Consider the following 26,049-nt stretch of genomic DNA (forward strand, 5'->3'; position numbering starts at 1 on the left):
AACGAGGATTATTTTCACGAGTTTAATAAAATAAAGTGATCGAAATGTAATTAAACCTATATATTTTGACTGATGACCATGAAGAATTTAGCACAACGTGATTTGGTATTCCAAACATCCATGTTATATTCACATTATCAAAGGTCCTCAATGTGAGCATGGAATCATACATGCGTGAAATTCTCCTTGCACGGCACAAAAAGAGAATAAAGGGTTACCTCAATTTCTTCCTTAAAAGATGAAAAAGGTAGATATATCAAGAAAAAGATGGACGGTGACCTTGACAGTTTCACATCTAAAGAAACATAATTTAAAATGGGACCCATAGGATAGCCACTAAACAAACAAGAAAAACATAGCAACCTACAAATAAGCCCCTAAAATTATTATTTTTAATATTGCTAACAAAATCATCCTAATTTCCATCAAGTAGTGTATATATGTTTACTCAATAATACTCATAAGTCACAACAACAAAACAATGTGACACTATTTAGATATTTCCATCATTCAAATTGCCACCACAAAACAGAAAATAGTAGATTCATGATGGCAAAGACATCATAAGAGGAAAAGTACAAAATTGTCCAAAAGAAATTCAACTTTTTTACATCTTCATTGGAAACAGTTACAAAAGCATATAGGATTCATCATTGTGTATGAAACTCCCTTGACAAGGAATGTTTGGTATCAGTCAATTACTATCAACAGATTAGATTCCGGAATGACCAACAAAAGTTTACCTATTGTTGTTGTTTGGTCGCAGCAATATCGCTAAAATTTCGGAGAAATCGGGGCGTTTTGAAGGGGTGTTGTTCCAGCACTTTGTCATTAAGGACTTTAGAGTTTGTGGACAGTCCTTTGGGATCTCAGGTCTAAGGCCACAAGCAGCAATGCCTACTGCTGCCTGCACAGGCGAATATGCTGTATAGGCTGCTTCACCGGATACCATCTCCCAAATTACCATACCGAAACTATAAACATTACTCATCCATGTCTCGGTGACACTCTCAGGGTCGCCTGCGATTACCTGTTTTCAACCAAAATGAGGAATGAAAAACAAGTCAGCTAAGGTATGAAAGCTTTCAAGATTTATTAAAATGTGAAATAACTAAAATATTAAGATTTATCACAGACATCATGTGAAAGCTTTATGGCGTGCGGGCTCCATTTGGAATCATTTCAGGTATAATTAGCAATATAAAACCACACAGACTTGTATAATTATAGACAGTGGTGATAGCAAAAAGAATAAAATAACAATTATCACATGCTAGGCCTGCTCACACAATGATGCCAAGACAAGTGACATAAAGCTTCTTTTAAGTGTAGGCTAGTATGGTGTTGTGTTTCACAGGGAAACAGATCTAAACAACATCCTCAAAGTCAATAAATTGGTCTTCAATAGAACATCTAGAAATCATTGTGTGATTTTGTAGTGTTTGCCATTATGGCTACAAAAACATATCACAAGCAAATAAATTTGTCATTGCCGTGCTGGTTTGAGTTGAATTTGAGTAACAAATCTGATCCATTTTGAGCAAACAGTCATTTTGATCCCTAAATTTGTGTGACACTGTCACAACTCACAATAGTCCAATCAATGAATCAAAATTATAAAAATATACATAAATGTGTCTTTTGTTGGTCACTTTGGTCCTCAAATTTGGATTTCATCAGTTAGTTTGGTTCTCAAATGTGTCTTCCGTTAATTAATTTGGTCCATAAAATTACTAACAAACGACACACTAGGGACGTTTTTGAAATTTTGATAAATTCAAGGACAACAGTGACAACAGCTTATTCCCATTTATTGTCTTTCCTAAATGCTACGGGGCTTTAGATTAGGATTCTAAGTTACAAAGTAAGATCTTTAATTTTAATTTTCTGTCAAAAGAACGCTGTAGGAAATAATTAGAAGTATGAATGGAAGTTTCAAAGCAGAATTCAACATAAATGAATTATGATACAATAGCACACCAAAACTTTCATACTCAGCAATTTTTTCACTAACTTAAACGAAACAGAATTCAACATAAATGAATTATGACACAATAGCACATCAAAACTTTCATACTCAGCAATTTTTTCACTAACTTAAAATAAGTGTGATTTGAAGCATACCTCAGGAGCCAGCCACCGGTAACCATCAGTTTCATAGTCCATTGCCTCTTGGCTGCTCTTGCAAGCAGTGACTATGCCGATATCTCCCAAGCAAGCGCTCCCGTGTTTATCCAACAGAATCCTCTGAGTATTAAGGTCTCTATATGAAACACCATGATCGTTCAAAAACTTGATCCCCTCAGCCACATCAATTGCAATTCTTACAATATCCTTGTTCTGAAGCTTCTTGTTCTTTGAAATTAAATCATGAACCGATCCACCTTCCATGAATTTCGTCACTACACATAAACCATGATTGTCATCTACACAAACACCGCAAAACGGCAAAATGTTTTTATGACCACATGTCATCAATTCTAGCAGATCTTTCCTGAGCACGAACTCATATGAATTCCCTTTGTCACACCCTCTGAGCTTCTCAATGCCAACTCTTTTCCCCATGTATGTTCCCTTATACGAATTGTGTCCAATCTGTTCCGAAAATTCGAGACTATCCGAGCTCAACACCCACTTCTGTATCTCATCCGCATCTGTCTGAATAGTCTGCCACTCGTCTACCGATACATGAAAAGATGAATTCGGCAAGGGTATTTCAAGCTGAATCTTTTGACTCAAATTCTCAAACCCGTTTCCACAATATACACCGCTACCATCTTCTTCAATCTCTCCAAACTCTCTCCCCTTGAAATTCTCCTCTTGACATCCACAAAGCCCAAAAGGAAGCTTCACACCACTGGCTTTAGGCTTCTTCATGGCAAACTTGAGCGCGCTTTCAACCCTAGTCCTTACTAACTTATCCTGACCAGCCCCAGAAAGAACAAGTAAAAGCACGATTCCAAGGGTGAGACTTTTCTTCTCAAATATCTGAATCTTCTTGCAGCAGATGGAGGAACTATCCAACGCACTCGACATTGCAGGCCATGAAATCGGAGAGTTGCAAGCAAATGTCAACTTGAACAAAGATCCTTGAAGCTGCATATCACCGTCACACTCTTCTTCAATCAAAATCGCAGCCTGCCCGTCATCCAAAGCTTGCTCGATCAGCTTGATGTGAATAAACACATCTTTAACATCAAATCCGGCCTGAGAATAACTGCCCCCCATAAAAACAAAACAAAGATACAAACTTCAGTACTAAAGAGACCTTAAACACAATAAAACAGTGCCAGTGAATCACATGGCAATCAAATTCAGATCAGAACATAACCCAAGTTGAAAAAAATCAAACTTTCAAACTTCTAAATCAAAACATTTTGCTGAAGCAACATTAAACACAACACAACACAACCAAAATTATATGGAATTGAATATTCACTGGTTCACATTCAAACTGAAACACTTGCATAATAAAAACTTTAGAAGCAAACCAAACAACCTTAAACAACACAAAAACATTGCAATGCAATTGAATCTTCAGATTGGATCAAACCCAACTCAAAAGTTCCAAACTTTAGAGGTTCTAGAAAGTTAAAAAGCAAAACCCATCACAAAAACAACACTATAACCTTAAGCTAAGATCGAATCTAGGAATGAGATTTGTACCTAGGAGGCAGTGAATCATAGTGCTTACGAATGTTGGACATAAGCTTTTCAGGAAGCTGGCTACCAGGATAAAGCTGAGTAAGATTTCTGACAACAGTTCCCCAAACAAGGTTGTTGCTACTGCGACAAGTATTATTGTTGTTGTTGTCGTGTTTGGAAGAATCGAGGTTAATGTTAAGTGTGTTTTTGAGAGATGCAATGGCTTCAGAAACATTGCGTGTGAGTTTGTTGAACTTCTTGTGAATGATGGAAGATTCTTTGTTGTTGTTGTTGTTGGGTTGTGAAGATGGGTTTGTTTCCATTAGGACTTGTTGTTCTACCATGTCTTCTTCTTCGTTGTTGTTGTTGTTGCGTCGAGACCAACATTCCAATGCTGAAGCCATTGATCTTGAAAGTGAGAATGAATGTGTGTGAGGGATTTGGGGAGAATGTGTGGAGGAGAAGAAGAAGAAGGTGGTGGTGGTGGTTGGTTATGGAAACGGTGGTTGTTTCAGATTTCTGAATTTGGACATGTTTTTTTGTGCTGACAAAAGTGTGTAAGAAAACTGAAGTCACAAGTGAAGGACTCTTGTTTTTCTACTGAAGTTGTCTTTATTAAGAGCCAACTATTGTAGAAAAGTAACGACCGTACTTACATATCATTCATCAAAGAGTATTTACATATCACTTATCGAAGTGATGTTTGAGTTGATACTCGAAGTTGAAACTACGAGTGAATCAACCATCAAATGAATCAAACTTCATTGATTTTCTAAACTTTCTCATCTAAAATTATTGATTATTGTATTAAATTAATTTTTAATGTAACATTAGTAAACATTAGATACATTGGTGCCTATGAAAGGTGGCACATGATTGAATTCTTTCATGTAACCATAACTTTCAATTGTCTTATCTAGATCGATAGATCAGACATGGGTTGTCCGATCTTGAATCAACGACAAAAATTAACTCTTGCAATATAGTGTAATCTTAAACTATAAATAAAGAGGCATCATTTTATCATTGTAAAGACATTGGATTACTTTTTTGACATCTAAATTTTTAGATAATGAGAAAAGTACAAATCATGTTTGACCCAAAAATTGGGAGAAGTAAGAGCGGTACTCGCCCTACGAAAAATAAACACCATACATCAATAATGTCATTGAATTTTAGCCTTTTTTTTTTAAATTAAGATTGTGATATTTGAACACCCCACTTTTTCATGCATTCATTCAACGTCCTATTTTATCTATATCTTTATCTTCTTATATCATCATTAATCCATCAAATCTATCATATCACATTAATTTTTTTCTTCATTATAAAGCGCATACACACGGGTGTACCCTAAAATTTTCCATTTAATTAATATATTAGTCTAGAATGACTGCATTGACAAAACTATTGGATAATTTTTTCATAAAAAAAAAAACTATTGGAGGGTTTTTTAGTTCCAAAAATCCAATGACTCATGCATCTTCATCATATCATCATTAATCCATCAAATCTATCATATCACACTAATTTTTTTCTTCATTATAAAGCGCATACACACGGGTGTACCCTAAAATTTTCCATTTAATTAATATATTAGTCTAGAATGACTGCATTGACAAAACTATTGAATAATTTTTTCATAAAAAAGAAAAAACTATTGGAGGGTTTTATAGTTCCAGAAATCCAATGACTCATGCATCTTCCTCCGAACAAAAAAAAGTGATAGTGAAATGGGAGAAAATGACGAAGCTAATAGGAGAGTGAAAGTAATTTGAGTGGTAGAATTTTTGTTAACCTTTCAATTTTTATTTTTAGGGAACGACACTCCCGTAATTTAGATTTGGCTGAAAGGCAAGTTAAATATGATAAAATAGTTATTATCATTATGAATCGAATTTAGATTCGTCTGAACAATTCATCATAGTGGAAATTCAATAACCATTTGAGCTCAATCACTTGGTTAATAGAGTGATAAATATAAATGAAAGGGTAAAATATGTTTTTGATTCCTATAAATACTCTAAATTTTTGTTTTAGTCTCCTTAAATTTTTTCTTCAACTTTTAATCCTTCAAAAAAATTTCTTCCATGCGATCCATGCTTTAATGTAATATCGAGTGTATCCTTCATATTTTTGGATAAAAATCCAAAAATATGTATAAATGTTTATAATATTATAAAAATTTCTCAAAAAAAAAAATTGTTAAAATAATTAATATTTTTTTAGAGAGATTCTTATAATATTTGTAAATAAAATTAATCATATGCATGTATGCGATTTTACACAATATATAAGAATTCAAAACATCAGATTTTATAAAAGAGATGAAATAAAACTTAATAAATTTTCATCTACCTAAAAAAAAAACCTGAACAAAGTTTCTTGACAAAAAGAAACTTAATAATTTTTTTGGGTTAAATATGTTTAATTCTTAAAATATATCAATTTTTTTTTTAATTTTTAGTCCTCTGAAAAAATTTCATCTTCATTTTTGTCCCTCCTTTAACATAAATTTATATGTAGAACTAATATTTTGAATAAAATTTTGCATTAAATTTATAATATTATAAAGACCTCTAAAAGAAATAGAATTTTTACCAAACTATGAATTAAATATAAATTTTTATTTTTTCGTAGGTAAAAAAATTCGTATTATCAAGCCCATTTTTTTATACACATTAAAATAAGTAAATGAATTTGTAAAAAAAGAAAAAGAAAAATGATATAACGAAAAAATATTTATTTGATTGATTGATTCACAATTTCACATTCGGATCTCAACTCTGAAGAAAAAGGAAAATATAATTAAAGTGAAAAAATCCAAAAAAGTTTCATCATCATTTTCACAACACAGAGTACATACATATACATACACGATGATGCGCATTGAGTGAACGTTGCGATCATATCTGAGATTCGATGGCGTCATCCTCCACCAACACCAACACCGGCAAGACGAAGATCCTACCTGATTCTACTGATGACGATGAACACACCGAAGTCGAAGATATGGAAGAGGATGAAGATGAAGACGTAGGTTTTTCAATTATCTAATCGAATTCTCATTTTGATTCCGATTTCACTTTTTATAACTGATTTTACATGTGCTGATATTTTCATTGTTGATTATGCAGCTCGAGCATTTCGATGATTTCACCCTTGCTTCTTCGTGGGAACGGTGTGTGTGATGTTTCTGCGATTTACGTGATTTACATTGTTCTGTTCTTTAGTTTCTTTTGAATTTAGTTTAGCTTAGATGAAATTAGTTCATAATTTGGATTTAGTTTTTGTAAATTAATTTAATCTGAGTTTTATTTTTGTTGTTAATTGTTTTTTTTTAAAGGTTTGTTTTTATAGGCTTCCTTTTTGTAGGTTCTGGATGTCTGTAATTTTCTCAATTCGCAGTTTTATGTTCTTTACTTTATTCTGATGTTTTTTTTTTGATTAAATAAGTTTAGTTTAGATGGATTTGGCTTATAGTTTGAATTTATTTTTGATGAAATTAATTTGATCTAAAGTAATTTTTCCGATTCATATTGTTGTGTTCTTCAGTTTATTCTGAATTTGTTTTGATTAAATTACTTTAGTTTAGATGGAATTAGCTTATATTTTGAATTTATTTTTGATGAAATTAATTTAATCTTATTTTTATTTTTGTTGTAAATTGTTTTTTTGTAGGTTTATTTCTGAAATAGAGGCTGTTTGCCGGCTTTGGATGTCTGATGGGCCAAAAAATTTAATGGTAAGCATTGAATATGAAGCATGGACACCTGACACGACACTGACACGGACACTTCGACACCGCTAATGTAAAAAATACAGGACACTGACACCGTTACATATATGTTAATTTATTTATATATGGTCTAAAATGAAAATCAAAATACATATATACGATCTAAAATGAAAATGAAAATACATATAAAACAAGATATCGTAGTATTTGATCTTTATTTTCTCATTTACCGTCAAAAAAGGCTAAAAATGTTATAATTAACTGTAATGTCTATTACTCCCTAAATGATCAACATTTCTAAAAACATATGTAACTCTTATATCTAAGATATGTGGAAGCAAGAGAGAAAAAAATGTTTTAGATATTTGTCTGAGTTGTCCGACACGGCTCGTATGAGTGTTATATAGGTGTTTTAGATATTTGTTTGAAACTTGAAAAATGATAATTTTATGCCATTTATTTTTGGACTTGAGTGAACTTCCTCTGTAACTTTCTTCTAGGTAAAAGGTGCAGTTCTCTTGGAGTATTCTGGTAATTTGTACAAGGTGACATCTGAGACGAAGTATGCCTTGAAAACTTACTGCATGGAGTATTATTTTGAGACCAACCCTTCTGGTAATTTTTTATTATGGTTAGAATGGTTAGTAGGTTGAGGTTTGGATTCAGGATATATATTTTTTAAATCTATCTTGGCATCCAGATGACGCAGGCAAGCCTGCAAATTGGAATTTGGATTTGCACGATCTGCAGTTATGTTTCGGTGTAAAGGAATTTTTGGTATGATTTAATGTTGTGTTTTCACTTCCACTGAAATTTCATTGATTTCACTAAGGATAAGATAACACTTATGTCATGTATATCATTAGGTGATTGCTCCTCAGAGTGCAAGTGGTGTAGTTCTTGATGCACCAGAGGCTAGTAAACTGTTGAGTGCTGTTGCGATTGCTTTGTCAAATTGTTCAAGGTAACTATTGCTTGTTGTCTGTGGATAGAACTGAATGAAACGTTGTATTCTGTATTTCTGTATTACTATTTTCTCATAACTTTGGCTTCGAAGTTTGTGGCCAGCATTTGTTCCAGTTCACGATCCTTCTCGGAAAGCCTATATTGGAATTCAGAGCATGGGCACTGTATTCACTAGAAGGTTTGAAGCAGATCGCATTGGTAGTCAGGTTCCAATAAAACTTATGCATTTGGAGGGGCTGTACGAATTATTTGTATCCAAATTTGTGAGTTCCTGTCTCTTGTTGTTTAATTTAATCTTCATTAAATTTTCTGATGTTGGACTACATACATTTTTTGTGATATTCCTTTGTTGCTTTATGCTTCCATACTTTGCTTTATTTTACAATAGTGCTATGATACAATTGGTCTATCAATTAGGCTTACCACTTCCTTCGCTGGCGAAGGGACATCTTGAGATGAAATAAATACGTGGATATATGAATGAATTATTATATATTACTGGTGAAAATGCGAGCATGCAGCATTTTTCTATTTTTTTGGAATTTTTTTCTAAGATCTCTGTATTCTTTAAGAAAGTTGTGTATGATGTATTCTATTTTTCCTTTTGTATATTGTGGTGTACTTTACCCAAATATGTTGCTTGGATTCTTTGCAATCGCATACATAATGACCTACCTCAACCTAATAATTTGTGCTAGAGCCAGCTGTTCTTGTATGTAAAGTTTTGACTTCTTGTCTGCAATGTCCTGTAAACTTCTGCCTGTAATTAATCTCCATTTGATACTGAAGGCATACTCCACATTGGATCTATCTGTTCATAATTTCAAAGTCCGAATTGCAATGAAGCTAACATTCAGAACACTCCCCTTTGATGAGGACTATATGAAAGACTTTGATTCTAAAATAAACAAATCTGAAGAAAATCTTACTGGTGAGACATCGAGTGGGACACAATGGGATGATGATTGTTCTTGGAGTGAGTGGTATTCTGCAGAAGATCCTGTTAAAGGTAATTGTTATGATAAAGAACTTGCTGTTAGAAATAGCTGTAAGCGGATAGTACATTAAGTTCTTTTAGCTCTTTCCAATAGAATGTGTATTTTGTGAGTGTTCTGAAGTTATTGAGAAAGGGATACTTTTTCCCACATTTGACCCCCCTCAATGCTTTGTATGACAAACACAGTTTTGTTTCAGAAAAAAACCTATTTTATTTTTCATCCTTGCTTTCTACGTTCTTCTAAAAAATTGATATGTTGATAATTCAAATAAATAGCTAAATTTGTTGCACATTTCAATGTTTGCATACCTACCTATTGTTCTTTTTGTCCATGGGGAAGTCTAACGATTTCTTTGGATTTTGTCCACGAGGAACTAAGGCTTTTCTGAAGTATTATCAATATTTAGAAAATAGAGGATACTGTATCTACTTTGCCCATTCTGTATGTCTAGCCTTTCAGACAGTTTTCAATTCCTATACCTTTGTTTATTTCTTAGAGCCTTGTTTAATGACCTGGGACATTTTTGGTGATGTCAGATTTTCGTTTTTAATTAAGAAAAGCTCTCCATGCTTGCTGTTTTCATGAGGTTTTCTAATTTCAATCCCAGTTCCATTTAATTTATGGATAAGTTGCATGCAGGTTTTGAACTGATCACAATATGGTCAGAGAAAATGGTTGAAAGTTCTATGGAAATGGCTGAACTGGAAAATGCTTCACCTCATGAAGCTGAGAAGTGGTTGATCTCTCTAAGGTTTACTCTAAACATTACATTAAGTTTAAACCCCTGTAGAATCAAAACCAAACATGATGACTCATTGCTATTTCTTATGTTTGTAATGATTATCTGCTGCTTGAAGTATATGATTAAATAATAATCAGAGTCAGTATGTGGTTCACATCACTTGTCAATTTATAACTACATGTTACCCAGAAATTTCATTTTCATCAGTGTCAAACTGAATATTTATAACACTTGTAAATTGTAAATGGTTAGGTGGGTAACATGGGTTATACATCTACTTAAAGCCATCCTTGCATTTCATCTTTAAAAGCATTTACTGAGGGTCCTTGTATAATATCACGATTTAAAAAAGCATCAATAGTTTAATGGTAGCAAAAATAAATATATTTAGTTTATTTCTGATGCAATTACTATGAAAACTGGTAACCAATTTGACTTCTTTATATTATTGTTATGTATACAGACTTGAAGGTTCTAAAGAGAGTCGGGTTGGATTTGCCTCCCAGTTGCATCTTCTTGTTGATGCATTGCAAATGTCATTTGAGGCACACTTTATAGAAGATTTTGTTTCAGGTTCAAATTTGTTTTGGTGCATTATATAGTAAATTTCATTTATTCATGCAGCCTTTATGTTTCTTAGTTAGTATACCTATTCAATTTTGGTATAGTATTCAGCATTTTCTCTTGTTTTGGCCTGTGGCAGCTGAAAATCCTGGTTCCGATAATTTGAAATCCTCAATGGTTATACCTTCACCAGCTGTTAGAGATCGTGTGCTGAAAGAACTGTTTATTGAAGGTACATAGATTTTCGGCCTCTTATATTTTGTCTTCAATTTTGGGTGTATGGGCTGTTACTCACACCGTTGAATGTTGATAGTTTTATTAACCATTAGAGTCTGCTCTTACAGTTACATCCTATATATGTTCAATAAATCTGCCACTGGGACAAGGTACTGGTGTCTTAGGGAACCAAAGAGTGAAGTGAAATATAAATTATTTTGGTTTGAGGCACCAAAAAGTAAAACATATATTTTTTTGGACAGTGGAAAAATATCATTGCTTGAATATATGATGGTTGTGTAGGCAGGTATCGTCCATTGGGTGATTGGTTGAGCTTAATTCAATCCTACAAAATTGGCTTTTAAGGGAGCGTTTGTTTACCGAATTCTAAATTCCTTCCCAGGAATATTATTCCAAGGCATTTGTACAAAATGTATTTGGTTAATATTTAAACTCCCAGGAATTTTTCATTTTAAATTTCCATAAATAATTAATCCTTTTTCTGTTTCAAGTAAATACTATAAGGAATAGATTCTATAGTCATTTTATTTTTAATGCACCAATTGCATCAGACATGGCAAATATTGTGCCGCACAAAAGTTGAGTCCCCCACATGAATAAAAGCGAACGTGCATTAAGTAGTGGAGGGATCAGTGGTTACACACAAAAACCGATGGGAATGAAATGTTTCCAAGCTCATAAGGGGGGAAACATATTCCTGCCTATGTGGTAATAAAAAGTTCCCCGTAATAATTCTTTCCTGGGAACAATTATGTATTTCCTAATAACATAGGTATTTTTTTTTCCAATCTTAGATTCCCAGGAATATGTTTGTAATCTCTGAAACAAACGCCCTCTTTGGTGAAAGATTTTCACATTGATAAACATTTTTTCAAGTCACCTCACAACTAATATGGGACTCTCAAGTCTCAATACACTACGTCACTCCTAGAACCGGACATTTGGAACGTAACCCGTGGTTTAATTATGGGTAGCACCTCTGTTGTCAATAGCGGCCGCTATAGCGGAAAAATCAGGACCACCGCACCAGGCCGCGTCGGTGCGTGTCAGAAGTGAAAAGCGGACCTATAAATAGTAAAACAATAACTTGTACTGGTTGTATATAATTGGTATTGGCTATTTTCGATTTTGCTATCCCTTTTATTTCATATTATGAATACTTCATGAAATTTTGAGTAATGTTTAAGGTATTTTAGTATTTCTTTTTGAGTAGTATGGTATCTATTATTAAATTTATTAGTGGCCGCACCGCCGAAATAGCGCCCGCTACGTACCCCGCTCCCGCACCGTGCCAATTATTGGGTTGGTCGCGCCACATTGACAACGGAGCACAACAGATCTACGATAGTCATTAACAACATATTAAAACTTGGATTGGGTCTAACTCAACTCTACAAATCCGGCTTTTAAGGTGAATGGTGCCTACTAGTTATAAATACTTATTTCAGGCCATATCATATCTAATGTGAGACTAAACATTTATTTCAACCACACATCGACATTTGAACATAACCAGTCAATCACGTTCCGACATCCCAAGTTTAAGTATTTTCATTTTAGTGCTGCTGTTAATCTCAGAAAAAACAGAGCCTCTGTTCTTTCCAATACAAATAAAAGAGGGGATAAGGGGAGGGTCAGTTTACAGATATTAGTGAAACTTAGGTGAGGGTGTGGTTTTATTTTCGACAGTTAGGAGAGTGTTTGGTTGATTAGACGTTCTCAATGGAAAAACAATGTTGGGAAGTGGACCTTTGAAGTCCACCATCGGAATACTTGAAAGGAAAAAGTGGCATCAAATGAGAAATAGCACTTATACTTCAAAAATCATTAGTTTGTATTCTTTGAACTTTTATTTATAATTCAATTATATGACTATAAATATTATTATATTTAAACATATTATATTATCTTTTCTACGATTGATTTTTGAAATGATTAAGATAATATTTTATTGAGTTTGTCATATTAATAGAATATTTATATTATTCTGTTTTCTATTTTTTAATATTTTTAAATATGAAAATTTCTGAATACACACGTACTTGTTTAGATATTCTTTGTTGTTTTTGTTGCTGTTGTTGTTATATATATATATATATATATATATATATATATATATATATATATATATATATATTTTTTATTTATTTATTTATTTATTTATATAGGGGTTTGCTAACCTTTTCATTTGGACAAAAACACCATTCATCTTTATTAATAAGTTGAGGGTTACTTTAGTAATTTTAATTAAAAACATATTTTTTAACTTGCACCAATTTGTTAACTTAGACCCACTTTTATTATCAACATATTTATGTCTCAAATAGACAATTACAAACATTAAACAACCCAAAAAAAACATTAAATATGCATCTTTTTAGTTGAAATTGTGTGCCTTAATTAAAGCCACTGAAGTGTAAACGTGATTGATGAACCATGAGTGAAGTTGAATTTTTATTTTTATTTTACAAAAAAACTCTAAATATGAAGAAAATACTCAATTGAAAGAGGAAAACATGTTAAACCATGTAGTAATAAAAAAGAAGTATAATTATGCATCGAACATGTCTGGTAGATAAAGTGAAGTTCCCGAAAATTTAGGAAACAATTATTGACATGTTTTATTGAAACACCAAAATTGAGTAAGGTTTACTATATTATCCTTTATTTTAGATTGGTTTAAATAACGACAAGAGGGTGCTTTTGTCCGAATGAAAAGGAGCACTTTTGCTAACTGGGACCTTCATGTTGTTTTTTGTTGGTCTAAGTTAGCAAACCCCATATATATATATATATATATATATATATATATATATATATATATTTATTTATATGTGTGTGTGTGTTAGGCACCACTTAATTCGAGAAAGAACAACTATGAGCACTATTTTCATGTTCTTGAAAGAAGAACTTGGCTTTGCCTCACATGTAAACAAAAATAAACTGGGGAATATTTCTAACAATTTAAAAGCCCTTTCCTTTATCACATTAAAACATAAAGGTCTGGTTTACACCTGCTTAGTGAATAATTTCGAATTTCATGTTTCCTTGGCGTTCTTTGCAAGTCATGCTGATATATTTTGCTGGTTAGAATTCTGTTTTGATTTTTACATTATTTTACTGTAATAAGTGATGTAATCTCTGCAGGCGTACAATTCTCAGATTTTACTGATGGCGGATATAAGACTTCGCGATCTGTAAAAGGCGCACCTCTTGAGTCACTCTTTGCACAGTTTTGTTTACATTCTCTTTGGTTTGGCAATTGCAATATACGTGGTATGTACCAAAAGACTTTAGGGTTTGTTTGTTCTGTAGCCTAAACCTAGAGTAGGAAAGAACTGATCACCCTATGTGGAATTGATTTTCTTAGAGATGACATTTGTATTGTATAGTTATCATCTGTATAATTTAATTTCGTTCTATTTGTCAGCTATTTCTGTGCTATGGATAGAATTTGTTCGAGAGGTTAGGTGGTGTTGGGAAGAGTCACAACCATTACCTAGGATGGCACCTAACGGATCAATAGACCTTTCTACTTCTTTGATTTATCAGAAACTTCAGATGGTAATTTATTTTTGTAAATTTACTCACTGTTTGCTTGTACGCTTTATATATTTTATTTGAAATTTCATGTTAAAATTGATTTTTGTGTGTTTTCTAGAACATTTTTAACCCACTTTTTAGCTACAAGTAAACAATTCGTGACTCACTTTTCTTTCATTTTGAAATTACTTGTATTCTTTTTCATCAGCATACTGAATACAGTTATAAATATATATTTGTTATGTAATTTCCCCTACCTTTGATGTCTTGGTCTTTGTATACTGTAGAATACATATAAGGCCAAGTGGTGATGCAATTTCATACTTTTCTTTTCAGCTTGCAATATGCATCGAGAGGAAGTGTCAGATGAATGAAGATTATCAGGACTGTATCGGAAGTATTGATCATATAGATTCCATGACTGAGGTCACAAACCGTTTTTTCCTTTTGATTTTAGTGATTAGGTTGATTGGTGTATTGTCGCTGTTACTATTTCAATATAATGTTTTGTATTATTATTGTAAACTGGTCTTGTTCAAATTGCAGGAAGAAAGTGTGGTTGGGGATGACTTGTTGAGTATACAGACACCCAGTGAGATTTTTCCCGGGAAAGTTGACAGGTGAACTTAGCAAGTGAGAACCTGCTCGGTTGTTATAAATTATAACTTGAATCCAGCTGCTTATTGCTTAATAGATAACAGCTTCCTCTCTTATGGCTATTTCTTCCATTATCATGTTACCAATTACTTCCAATCTTCGTTGTTGAATCAAATTTCTTTAGTTTCCTCAACCCCAAGAGCTATGTCTTGGACTGAGGGCTGCCCATCACTTATAGCCACTAATTTGTTCATATTACTAGTCAACGGTAAAGTTGACTAGTAATATGAGGGGGACCCTTGGCGCAACGGTAAAGTTGTTGTCACGTGACTGAAAGGTCACGGGTTCAAGTCCTGGAAACAGCCTCCTGTGTAAAAAACAGGGTAAGGCTGCGTACAATACACCAATTGGTGGGACCCCATCCCGGACCCTGCGTATGCGTGAGCTTTAGTGCACCAGGCTGCCCTCTTTTTACTACTCAACATGAGATCTCAGCATCCCTCTTCACGTCTAGGACTAGACATCTAGAGTGTAGAGTTTTCCATACTGGACATTGGTAAGTGACCCAGAAATCGGGTGGCCCAACAACATATATAGGATATGCTTCGATACCATATCACCTAATAGGATTAGGAACCAGAGAGCATGAACAAAATATATTAATGTTGAACAATAAATTCTCTCACAACAGAGAATGAACTTTCAATTCTCTATACTATGGGAAACAAAACTAGCAGAGTTTAGAGAGAGCAGAATTTAGGTATGTTACCTTAAACAGTAGGCTTTTGATCTTTGGTACCTAATATAATTATAATGATATATTGCAGGTTTTTATGATGCATAAACTGATATGCCAGTATGCCTTTTATTTCCTTTGCCAAATTTTTGAAAAATCATTGTACCTGTTGCACTTTCCATGTTATGTAGCTCTTGCATTGTGCTGCTGTTATTAAGAATAATAATGGATTTTGTACCTCATTCAAGTTACAAATTCGTATCATGTTCTTGGAAATATTTCTGGTTTTTTTTCTTTCTAGTAGACTTGACGTCTAATTTTTCAACTGCTAATAATTTACACCATTCTAATGAAAAAAAACCACCGTTATCAGAAAACCTGAAGATATGGACCTGTATAAAGACAAAAAATCTTCAAACTTTACTAGGAGAGGTTCAGCTGGTATTGTTGATTCTATGATGCTTCTCAAGTCATATCAAAGTATGCATGCCCCATACACACAGGTTTCTCCAACACCCAGACACCCTTTGGCCTTGTCATAAAGTAGTACTTTGCCACCAATCTTGCAGAATATAATGCTTTTGGTCTTGTTTTCTATGCTACAGGAACCACCTCTTATGACAGAAGATATGCATGAAGAGAGGATGCAAGCTGTTGAAGCCATTGGTGATTCATTTGTAAGCTCCATCTTTTATTTATTTGTGACAGAAAGCTCAAACTTATATGCAATGCATATATATTAATCATTGACTATAAAACTTTAGAGCCTTAAAAACCACATAGACCTCTCAATTTTTTCACATAGGGGGCTGAAAGAAGTTACAACAAGGAGTTAATTGATATTAAATTTTAAGATTAAATCGGTGCTGCAGTGGTATAGTTTCAGCTGTATAGCTTCTTAAATTTAGTTACCAATCAACTTGAGCCAATCTATTGACACATGCATTGGTGTAAAGTGGTATGAATCATCTGTGCCTGTGATGCAGTGGCCAGTCAATTTCTAGGTATATAATATTGTATAATATTCTAGTTGACATACTTGAGTAGTTGCCTGATATGACCATTGAGTTAACATTTTCTAAAAAAGCTATAATTACAAATTTACTATGTTGTTTCATAAAAGGTGGTTTTACTTCGCTTGAAAGGGATGATGTCTTTCATTCCCTATTTTTGACCTTAATATATTCATTGGATCCTTTTTACACCAACCATTTTACCCCCTTCATTTACCTGCATATATGAAGTTTTCATTTTTCCCTCTTTGTAATTAACTGCAATTCTCAGTTAATTACATATTGTTGCATAAACTTTATAAAAAAAATGTTCAATGTACTATGTGATGAGATGCGGTTAAATTTTTTGGATAGTTTAAAAGAGACTAAGCTGTATAATTTCTTGTGTACCTATATAGTGTTATGTTTATGTTGGATTCCCTTTATTTCACTTTAATATTTAGCAAAATACAGTGCTATAAGCAAGTCAGGTCCTGAGGTTGATGAAAATGCAAGGACACGAGGAAATAAAGAAAGTGAAATTCAATTATGATTACAGAAAGAATGTTGATTTTGTGACTAAATAGCCTTTTTTATCCTTGAATATTTTGAAGCTTCTTTCTCATTTGAATTTGGTTGATCATTTGCATACTTTGCTTGTGAATTTTGAACTCTAAGAAGACTTGCGGTTAAATTATATACGTTTTATTTCATATATCATATTTTAAATTAGGATTGCACCTTTTTTCTACAGAACTTTTCTGCTCAGCTGGAAAAGGATATCCTAACTTCAGGTAAAAACTTAATATTGTTTAGTTATCACAACATATAAGTATTAATTATGCTCCTAGTTCCTTTTTTATAGAGATATCTTGTCGATTTTGATTTCTGGAAGCAGATGTTTTATATGTTAAAAAATAACCTAAATGTATATACTCAACATATACAAAATGATCATGCATCGTAATGCTCTATGATTAGTGTTAGTATACTTACGCGAGTAACTAATTGAAATGCCTACCATACTCACCAAATATTAGAAAAATTAGACATGATAATAGTTATGAATGTAAATTTTTGCAAAATAATATTAGAAAAATTAGACACGATAATAGCACAATTAGTTTTTAAAATATATGAAAAATTTAGGGCATGTTCTGAATAATGAAACTTTTAATCCAAAGGTGAATGTTTTGGGAGACAACACTTGTTTAGTGATTTGACAATAAATTATTTTGTGCTAGTGCCGGTGGATTTCGATCCACATGGAATACATAATAATCTCTTTGTTTTTTCTTTCTTGGTAAACTTTTTCCCTTAATGCTTCATAGTTTTTAGTGCACACCAACATTGTTCAATACTATAATATATGTGACAGACAAAAAATGGCTTTGGTGCTATTAGATATGTCAGCATTTAAAGCTGCGAATCCAGATGCTATTTTTGAAGACTTTATTAGGTGGCATTCACCTGGAGATTGGGAAGCGGATGATGATCCCGAGAGCAGTGGATCAGCATCATCCAATGCTCTTGAAATCAACAAGTCGAAAGATAGTTGGCCTCCACGTGGGAAGCTTTCTAAGAGAATGTCGGAGCACGGAAATATGTGGAGAAAGATTTGGAGTAGCTCACCTGCTCTTCCTGCTTCGGAACAGAAGCCTCTTCTTGATCCAAATAGAGAAGGAGAAAAAGTGAGTATTTTTAAAGAATTTTTTCTTTTCTTTTTTATTGTGAAACAGATTGCCAGATTGTTATACCATAGAAATTACTAACAATAAGGTAAGTGGTTTTAAGTAGGACTGAATGCATCCCAATTATAGCAGTTAAATTCATGGTTATTAAATCTAGATTCAAATCGTGAATCAAAAGACCTTTTCTCCTAATTGTGAGCAAGTCTTATTATGAATTGTAAGATACATTGTCAATAAAAATGACATTTTTAAGTAAGAAAGCAATTGACGTGACACAATTAAGTTTCTCATTGTATATATCAATAGACAAGAAAAGTGGTTGATTATACAAAGCTGTCAAAAAAGTGGTTGGCCACACTAAGCCTATGTATTTTTTTAGTAGAATGAGTCATGATTCATCATTGTGAATCAGCATTCATCATATTCAATCCGGATTCAAGATGAGATTCGCGTCCAAATAGATTTGCACTAAAGATTCGTATTGATTGGTTTTAATTAAATATAAATAGAGATATGATTCGTAAGATATTGATAACCATGGTAAAATTTAATTTGATTATGAACTTATAGTGAAACACAGTCAGGGCATGAATAGTTCCCCAGAGGTGATTGTTTGGAGGACCTCCTAGTTGCAATAGTGACTAGGGTCAAAGATAAAAGATGCAGCATCAGTATTGCAAGAGTTAATAAGGTCTATCCATGTATTTATATAAGAGGATTTGTCTTGGAATGCAGTCCTGCTCCGTTAATAAAGCCCTAGTGCACAGATAAGTGGTTAGAAATATTAAGAAAGGCAACACAAACATGTGGTTTTTATGGGAAAAGTGTCCATGTTGGCTTGCCATAAGGTAGGGTTATTTGGTGATTTGAGGGACCACCCATGAATAACAGCTGGAACTAAAATTAAAATTATTATAGTTCATTGTTAAGATGTTCTTCTGTCCATCAAACTAATATCTATCAAATGAAATTTCTACTGTTATTGAAAGGAAAAATACTACTTGCACGTATTTGGGTTGCTTGAGAGTCTAATATTTATATTCTCAATTTTCCAGGTTCTTCATTATCTTGAAACCTTACGACCACATCAATTGCTTGAACAAATGGTGTCTACTGCCTTCAGAGCAGCAGCCGACACGCTAAGTCAGACTAGTTATGGAGAACTGAAACAGATGGAGACTAAGATTCAACAACTTTATCCTACCATGGCATCTGCTTTGAGGCCTTTACAAGGTAACTAATTATTCGTTAATTTCACTTGTGTGAAAAGAATAATTTTTAACTCATTTTCATTCTGTTGCAGTAAATCGATTATCTGCTGACAGTGAGACCATTGAAGACTTCAGACGACTATGTGTTGTTTTTGAACGTGTTGAAAAATTACTGACTGTCGCAGCTTCTCTTCATCGCAAGCTTATACGAGCACCACGGCTCTCGAGAGAAATTTTTAATGATTACTACAACTTTTATATTCCAACAATGGGAACAAGCTTGATTGAAGAGGTTGTTGAAAAGGTAAAATGCTTTCTATAACTCAAAGCAACTTGTTGATTTGATAATATTCCACAGATAAGTCCTCCTTACCATTTTAATGACATGGATTTCATCTATATTTCTTGCATAGGAATTTGACAAGAAACAAGAAGTAAGGAACCATGAAAGAGAAGTGTTGTCAAATATGTTTGTTCCTCCCACAGCTAATCAGTCTTGGAGAAAGGTTTTGAGCATGGGGAATCTTCTCAATGGTCACGAACCAATCCTCAGGGAGATTATTTTTTCACTCCACGACAGAGTGAGTGGTAATCACTATGCAGCTCGTAGCGGTAGTGTTTCTCAAGAAATTGAAACTTACAGAATGTATATATGTGGAACATCTAATGACCTACGTGTAGCACTTTCGGTTGTCTCGTGTGATTAATTTGATGTTGTTTATTGGTCTCAAACTCAATGGTTTTAATGATTTTAAGGAATCAGTCACATATTGCATCTAGTCCCTCTAATCAAACCTTTAGCAAAATCCTCTCCCACAAGTGAATAAAAACCAAAAAAAGTATGAGGTTTTATGAATTAACGCAAGAGAAATGAAAATAATCTCATAAACAACTTCCTATTTACTAAAGGAGAATGAATTGAATGATTTTTCCAGCGATATAAAAATTGTTGTTGACAACTGGACGATGATAAAATGTCTGTCAGTCTAATTATTGATGGCATAATCAAATTAAAAGGAGAACACTAGTGATTCCCATTTCCTTTTTTGCTTTGTTTTACATCTTCTGTTGGAACCATGCAAGGGATTAAAGCTATTTCCACACTATTTGGGTCAAAATTTGTTCCTCGTCGCTTTATTTTTGTATCTACTAGGATTAGAACTAAACACTAAATCGTAGATGTTTATTTATATTGTAATAAAGTAACATCTATTACCCTTCTCCCAGTTATCCTCACATTAGGTTTTCATGAATAATATGATAAACAGATTGATTTTATTCTAAACAATGCATCAAGTCATAGGATGGGAATCAGAGAGATCCACTACTAATACATATATTTAAATGGTGTAATAGAACAATTGTTCTATTTTAAGTAGTTCCTGTTAATGCGTGCGAGGCTAATAGGAAACAACGTGATTAATAGTGTGTTTGTTTTTTTTTTTATACCAAAATCAGGTCATTTAAAATTTAGGATGTGAACATTTTTTCCTACGAGTTTATAATTTAGGGCATTAACATTTTTTCGTAGTCAAGGAAACAACACTGCCAGTCACGCAGTCAGAGTGTTGACGGCTTGACGATTGAAATCGGACAGTAAAGATTTCAAGATAAGAAAATAAATAAAAATTGTTAAATATAGACTAAAATTTAAAAACATTGAAAAATAACAATATTGTTTTTTTCCAGTAACATACATAATTTAAAAAGAATTGAAGAACTATAATTTTTATTAGATATTTAAAATAAAATCAATGATTGAAACCAAAAACATAAAATGAAATGCTATAAAATTAGTAGATGACTTGAAAATGAATTAGGACTTATTAGCATTCTAGCACTGACGTACTTGTCTTTACGTTTTTTTTTTTTTAAAAAAAATTATTTGATTGGTAAAGGAGGATAAAATAGTAAAAAAAAATCAAGTGAATTGTGAAATTGAAAAAAAAATGTGTCTCACGAAAACTTTGTAGATATCTTTTTATATTTTTTTTTTTTTACATATAGTATCTTTTTATATAAAACTATAGACATTTATTTATTTTTTATTTAACAAACAATGAATGATTGAATTGTAAATAAATTAATTTATGTATAAGATAAAATTGAAAAGGTAAAAGTAACATAAAAAAGTGTGTATTTCCTATTTTTTATAGACTTAAAATTGTCACATATAAAAATGCTATTCGAATACAAAGAGTTGACAGAAGTGGGACATTTGGAGTACTAATATTATTATTTTTTGTCAATTTTTATTTTCATGTTTTCTAATATAAAGGAGGATTCTTGTAACACAAAATTTGAGTTGTGTCACTAACTGAATTTACAACTGTGTTATTATGTTAACCGCAAAAATGTATGTTGTTAACGACTTTTTTAACATGAATTTCAATAACCACCTTGATTATTTCATTAGCAATACAAATTTAAGTCATTGACCAATTATTTTACATGTTTTAGAAAAAATGATCAAAGTACATATATTTATGTATAATAAGTGGTCAATGTTTCCTAAAAAAAAAAAAGTGGTCAATGTTTTGCATTTTCGTGATTAATGAACATTATATTAAAAAAATTGGTTAACAACGTATATTTTTGTGGTTAATGAAATTTGTTTTAAAAAATTATTAACAACGTACATTTTGTGGTTATGGAAGATGTAAAATCAACTAATGACACAATCAAATTGTGTGTTACCAAAATCCTCTTCTATATTTAAAAAAAAAAAAATCAATTAAAAAAGAATAAATCAGAAACAAATATCAATCTAAATCTTATGTCTCTCATAGGATTTTAAGTAAATAAAAAACGATTAAATCAGATAAAAAAACGAAGGCAATGATTGGAGGCACCGAATAGTGAATACTCCATCCCTATATTAAAAAAGCAAAAGAAAACAAAATAGTATGGCCCATGAACAACAGTAAGGGATTTTTCAATAGAAAAATATTAGAAAGAATCCCACCACCGTAAATTTACTTATTTTTACCATGGAAAAGTCACGGACTCAATATCATAAAAATAATTTATATTTCTTTGCTTATTTATATAATAATATAGTACAAAATACAAATAGTGTTCAATCCACATTAATTGTTTATTGAAGATATATAAAAATGTCATTTCAATAGATTTGATAAGGTATCTTTTACGAATATATAATATTCATATCCACATTATTTATTGGCAGCCTCTTTTCCATTACATTTACTCGACGCATACCTTACGCATCAATTGTTCAAGATGTTTCTTACGGCATTGGGCTAATTATATAATTAAATAAGGATTAATATTATGTGCAAGATTCCCAACATCCAATATCAGAAAATATTTGAGTGACTTTGTAGTTGAAGGCTTTAAAGTATCTTGATAAAAGAAATTGATAAATTAATTATTAAAATAAATTAGTTAAATAAGAGAAAATGATTAATTAAAAGAGATAAAAACAAAGTTATTAAATCACAAAAACTCAAAGTCGTCAAAATAAAACCCGAGAATATAACTCTCAACATTTCACACAAGAATGAACAATGCCGAGTCATCACTAAGCAAAATTGAGATATAATCACAAATTTGAAAAATAATGGAGTAATAGATACGTACATAGTAGTCGATATCTAAGAACACTTAGATGAGATAGTGATGTATATATTTCTATTAAACTAGATGTCATCCTTTCGTATCAACCACGAAAATGAAAGACGATTCGAAAAATTAATCGTTACGATAACGCGCAAATGATATATAGTCAATTAAAAATAAAAAGATAGATAGAGCCTGTAATAGTCATTTATACGATGGTGTGAGCAATTGCATTGCATAGATTTGTTTTAAAGGAAACTCTATTAAAGAGTGGAAAAAAGATTCCTACAAAATAAAGTAGAAGCATCATATTCAGCTTAATCCTCCTATACAATATTTTTATGATACATAAGTCATATGTTGAATCTACATCAAAGATCGTTATAGTTGAGCTGAATTCCGTACCTAAACTTTGTGTTTCAATAAGATTTGCTTTTAAAATGTCCAATAGTTTTTTTTTTTTTTTTTTTAAGGAAAGATGTTTATTTATACACTAATAATCAAACCTTTTATTCTCAAAATCTTACATCTGCATTTAGCATTTGGTGTAAAACTCTTTATACACTAATAATTATCGGATGAACCACTATTTTGATTCATGAATATGTGATGTGATGAATCATCCTTATGTTTCTTCAACTTATCGAAATTGTGAATACATCTACAAATATCTATTTTATCTCCTTCTAAAATAAATTTATTTTTTATTGTATATATCGAGTATCATCTGCACGTATAACTACGAAGATTAATCTCTCGAGTTTTGTAGGATCCAAATGGACGACAAACTCTCCTTAAAAGTTTTTAACGTTGTTACATGTCTGAGACTTAATTTGAATTCACAACATTGGTTAAGTTAGAAGAGACTCGTGCTATCTCATCTAAGCACTCTTAAATAAAAAAAAATTGTTATAATCATTCTCATTCAGGAATCTACCCTTAAATGTATCAAAATGGTTGATCATTCAATAATTTTCCTATTTAACATCACACCTTTAAAATGGTTGTTTACCCGATCATTTTGACAATCTTTGGAAAGAACCCTAAAAATAATTCAATTTTTCTTTCACTTCTGTTTACAGTATATATTAACGTAACGAGCTTTAAATTTTTTTATGATAATGTATTAAAAGATGTTATATATTTTTTTGACAAAAATAATTATTTTAGCATGACGTGTTAATTAAAACATTTGAGTACGAAAATGAAGGTACAAGGTGCATGATCCATCGTTAAACATGGCCATGAAATATTTGACCATATTACGACCCTCCATTTATTGCCCATCAAATCCGCATAAAACAAATAATAAAATCAAGACGCTACAGTATATTCGTGTTGCACACACTCACAAATAAACCAATAGAAAGAGCGCGTGTATTAACAAAACAGTACTGTGAGAGTGGGGAAATAGAATGAATGGAATAAGCAGAGAGAAAAAGAGTGGAGAACCGCCGGTGGTGAATGGTAAACCTGTCATATTCAGAGGGGCCACCATGTGAATTTGCTATTACCGTGCAAAATGTATGTCACTATTCCCTTCCCTCCTCTTCTATTACTCAATCTAGATTATATTTTTTTATTTTTTTTAATGTGAAAATAGTCTCCGCAAATATCTGATATTTTGGTTTTAGTCCCTGTAAAAATATTTTGTTGGTGTTAGTCCTGCAAATATAGAAAATTTGGTTTTGGTCCTTGATATTTTGTTTTAGTCCTTGTAAAATTGATTCATATTGGATTTGGTCATTGTAATATGTAGAATATTTGATTTTAATCCCTCAAAATGAGGACTAAAATGAATATTATAGGGACCAATTTCAATATGAAATGATTTTACAAGGATTAAAACAAAATACCAAGGACCAAAATCAAATATTCTATATTTGCAGGGACTAAAATCAAAAAAATATTTTTACAGGGACTAAAATCAAAATGTCAGATATTTGCAGGGACCATTTCCATATTTAAGTCTTTTTTTTTCAAAAGAAAATTATTTTTGGACACTTAAATATGTTGAAAGAAATATGAAAAAATGATGTAATAATTATGTGATGCGATGTGTTGTGTTGTCCCCGTGATCATAACTCAATTGACAGGGACATGCATTATTATATGCAGGGGTCGGGGTTCGAACTACGGACACCTCAATTATTCATCTTAAAAAATAGTGAATTCTAACCACTAGATTACTTAAAAAAAAAAAAATTGTGATGTGATATGAAAAGTGAAATAAAGAGAGAAAAGATGTTAAATAAGTGTTGAAAAGGTAATGTGTTTGTGATGTAATGAAATTGTTGATCGAATATCTAACCATTGCTACCATGAAATTCACATCTCAAGAACAAGTGGTTGACGCTTTCCTCCATTCCAGGACACTTGAACATGTATTAGAGTTAGATGGAATAATTACGTGATAATTGTGAATCAAATTAAAGGGACAACTTTGTTTTAAGCAATATCAGAATTGTCATAATGATTAATCTGATCCACGGTGGACAACATATGATAGACTCCGCTTACTATGTATTCTTACGTGTTGTTTCAAAAAATAAAATGTATTCTTTACGTGGAAGACATTTCAGTCTCATTTGTCTTCCACACCATCATACAAAACAAAATGTTACATTCCAATCTCATTTGTCTTCCACACCATCTTACAAAACAAAATGTTATGTACTTTGTCTTGAGGGATCATAAATCGACTATACATCAATTGACTCTATTGCCCTATTTAATCCTCCTCCTAAACTAATAACCTCCTATGTCGCTTCCATCCATCTTTCCCAACACCGCACCATAAGGAACA

The 26,049-nt window shown here is 32.1% G+C and overlaps 2 protein-coding genes across 2 annotated transcripts; one reads left to right on the forward strand and one right to left on the reverse strand.

Moving 5' to 3' along the window:
• Positions 1 to 419: 419 nt before the first annotated feature.
• On the reverse strand, positions 420 to 4,271 carry LOC25490983 (LIM domain kinase 2). The gene is made up of 3 exons (XM_013604896.3): positions 3,667 to 4,271; positions 2,125 to 3,217; positions 420 to 1,030 (listed from the first exon to the last, which is right to left on the reverse strand). The coding sequence occupies exons 1-3, from the start codon at positions 4,047 to 4,049 to the stop codon at positions 740 to 742; spliced, it is 1,767 nt and encodes a 588-aa protein (XP_013460350.1). The 5' UTR covers positions 4,050 to 4,271; the 3' UTR covers positions 420 to 739.
• Positions 4,272 to 6,411: 2,140 nt separating this feature from the next.
• LOC25490984 (rab3 GTPase-activating protein catalytic subunit) lies at positions 6,412 to 20,440 on the forward strand. Its single transcript, XM_013604897.3, has 22 exons — positions 6,412 to 6,681; positions 6,783 to 6,826; positions 7,327 to 7,390; positions 7,885 to 7,999; positions 8,085 to 8,161; positions 8,251 to 8,348; positions 8,442 to 8,613; positions 9,140 to 9,359; positions 9,988 to 10,099; positions 10,554 to 10,663; positions 10,794 to 10,886; positions 14,039 to 14,167; positions 14,322 to 14,455; positions 14,771 to 14,860; positions 14,981 to 15,054; positions 16,141 to 16,270; positions 16,373 to 16,444; positions 17,514 to 17,553; positions 18,164 to 18,450; positions 19,506 to 19,683; positions 19,754 to 19,965; positions 20,075 to 20,440. The coding sequence occupies exons 1-22, from the start codon at positions 6,568 to 6,570 to the stop codon at positions 20,366 to 20,368; spliced, it is 2,859 nt and encodes a 952-aa protein (XP_013460351.1). The 5' UTR covers positions 6,412 to 6,567; the 3' UTR covers positions 20,369 to 20,440.
• The last annotated feature ends 5,609 nt before the right edge of the window (positions 20,441 to 26,049 follow it).

This window comes from Medicago truncatula, chromosome 3, assembly GCF_003473485.1.
Source record: "Medicago truncatula cultivar Jemalong A17 chromosome 3, MtrunA17r5.0-ANR, whole genome shotgun sequence".
Lineage (NCBI taxonomy): Eukaryota > Viridiplantae > Streptophyta > Magnoliopsida > Fabales > Fabaceae > Medicago > Medicago truncatula.